This window comes from Citrus clementina, unplaced genomic scaffold, assembly GCF_000493195.1.
Source record: "Citrus clementina cultivar Clemenules unplaced genomic scaffold, Citrus_clementina_v1.0 scaffold_2, whole genome shotgun sequence".
Taxonomy (NCBI): Eukaryota; Viridiplantae; Streptophyta; class Magnoliopsida; order Sapindales; family Rutaceae; genus Citrus; species Citrus x clementina.
Window position 1 is genome coordinate 3,231,676 of NW_006262688.1, and position 1,882 is coordinate 3,233,557.

The 1,882-nt window shown below is 30.9% G+C and overlaps 1 protein-coding gene across 1 annotated transcript in view; it reads left to right on the top strand.

Moving 5' to 3' along the window:
* The window catches only part of LOC18050418 (protein STRICTOSIDINE SYNTHASE-LIKE 4), a 2,487-nt gene extending 969 nt beyond the window's left edge, over nt 1–1,518 (top strand). Inside the window, exons 4-6 of the mRNA XM_006445689.2 lie at nt 4–132; nt 815–947; nt 1,122–1,518. Coding sequence (XP_006445752.2) covers nt 4–132; nt 815–947; nt 1,122–1,424 — 565 coding nt within the window. The 3' untranslated portion in view covers nt 1,425–1,518. The remainder of the gene's footprint in view (nt 1–3; nt 133–814; nt 948–1,121) is intronic.
* The last annotated feature ends 364 nt before the right edge of the window (nt 1,519–1,882 follow it).

The following is a 1,882-nucleotide window of genomic DNA, read 5'->3' on the forward strand; positions in this document are numbered from 1 at the left end:
ACCTTACGGGCAGCTACGCAAATATGATCCTAAATTGAAAGAAACAACAGTTTTGCACGAGGGTTTTTACTTTGCTAATGGCATTGCACTCTCAAAAAATGAAGACTTTGTGGTCGTTTGCGAATCATGGAAGTAAGTTCTAATTGAATTAATAATAATAATATATAGCATGCTTCTGTCCACGATTTAACTAAGAAAAAGGGCACCTAAAGCTCGAAGGTCTGGAGAAATGATCACGAAAACTTTAAGTTTTCAATAAAGGATACTATGGTACTCTTTTGAGCATAATAACCTTTTGCTCTAATAACCCAAGAAAGTTGACTCCAATGTTTTATAATAAATAGAAACGTAATGATTTATATATTTTAAAATAATTTAAATGTTTAAAAATATATTAAAATTTCACAATCTGCATATTTTATTGTATTGAAGTAAATTTTGTAATAAATTAAAACATAATATTAAAATTTTATTAATTGTAAAATCTATTTAACCGAAAGATTTAATTAAAATCTTTATAATAAATACAAATGTATTATTAAAATAAATATAATAATTTACATATTTAAAATTATTTTAATATTATTTGTCTTCTAGATATATTATATTATTTATATTAAATTTGTATTTATTAAAAAGATTTTAAAGTCAATTTTTTACTTGCTATATTCGATATTACGGCCAAAAAAATGCCTTGTTACCTTTTTGTTAAAACTTAAGTTCTGCACGATCATTTTCCCAAAACTTAAAGATATACCTGTTCTTTTTCCTTTACTTAATGAAATAATTCTATTTCGATGCGGCGGGGGCTTAGATTTCGATGCAGAAGGTATTGGTTGAAAGGTGATCGTGCTGGAATATTGGATGCTTTCATTGAAAACCTTCCTGGTGGACCTGATAACATCAATCTTGCCCCTGATGGCTCTTTTTGGATTGGTTTAATCAAGGTATTATATAATATTTATTTTTTTTAGGGTTTTGGCTGAGTGGTTTTAAGAAGTTTTATTTGCCTGTGGATCACTCGAGTTTGAATCTTGGAGGAGATGGGGGCAGCTAAATATATAAATCTCTTCACGAATTAATGCAATTAATTATCTAAATAATTATGGTGCATGATGCAGATGAATCAGACCGGGGTGAGGGCTATCCAAAAATGCAGGGAGAAATGGGAGCTGTTGGATGCATATCCAGGACTGATCAGCCTTCTCCTCCCCATGGGCAGTGATGCAGGTGCAAGAGTAGTCAAAGTTGACGGAAATGATGGCAAAATAATCAGGGATTTTAACGATCCTGATGCAACATATATATCCTTTGTCACCTCGGCTACCGAGTTTGACGGCAATCTCTATTTGGCTAGCCTCCAATCCAATTTCATTGGCATACTGCCACTCGATGGTCCAGAACCACAACTGGCTACCATTTAGAAACAGTTGCAAGCATACATCACTGTGCACCATGCATGTTTGATGTTTCTACTAAATTATAATAAATCTGGCTTTGCTCGTGTTTTTCTTTGGCTTTTTGGTGTTTTCTCTGTCCTTTATTTCAATAAAGTTCAGTTATCTCCTTGGAGGTTCAACAAATTATTCCATTAAAATTTTAAAATATACATATAAATATAATGGATATACCAATGACGTCTTCTATATAACAATAATGTTATACGGCCGGTTTGTAATTCTTCTCTCATCTTCAGTTTTTAAAATGATTAAATAAGAGACGAATCCATCTATCAATCCTTCACAAAATAAAATAGATTTTTTTTTTCAAAAAAAATATATATTGTGACAAAATTGACAGGAAAATAAAAAGGCTAAAGTGTCCTTTGTATAATTTTAATATGTTTAGAAATCAGGTAGAATATTATTCACTTTGTAAGCAG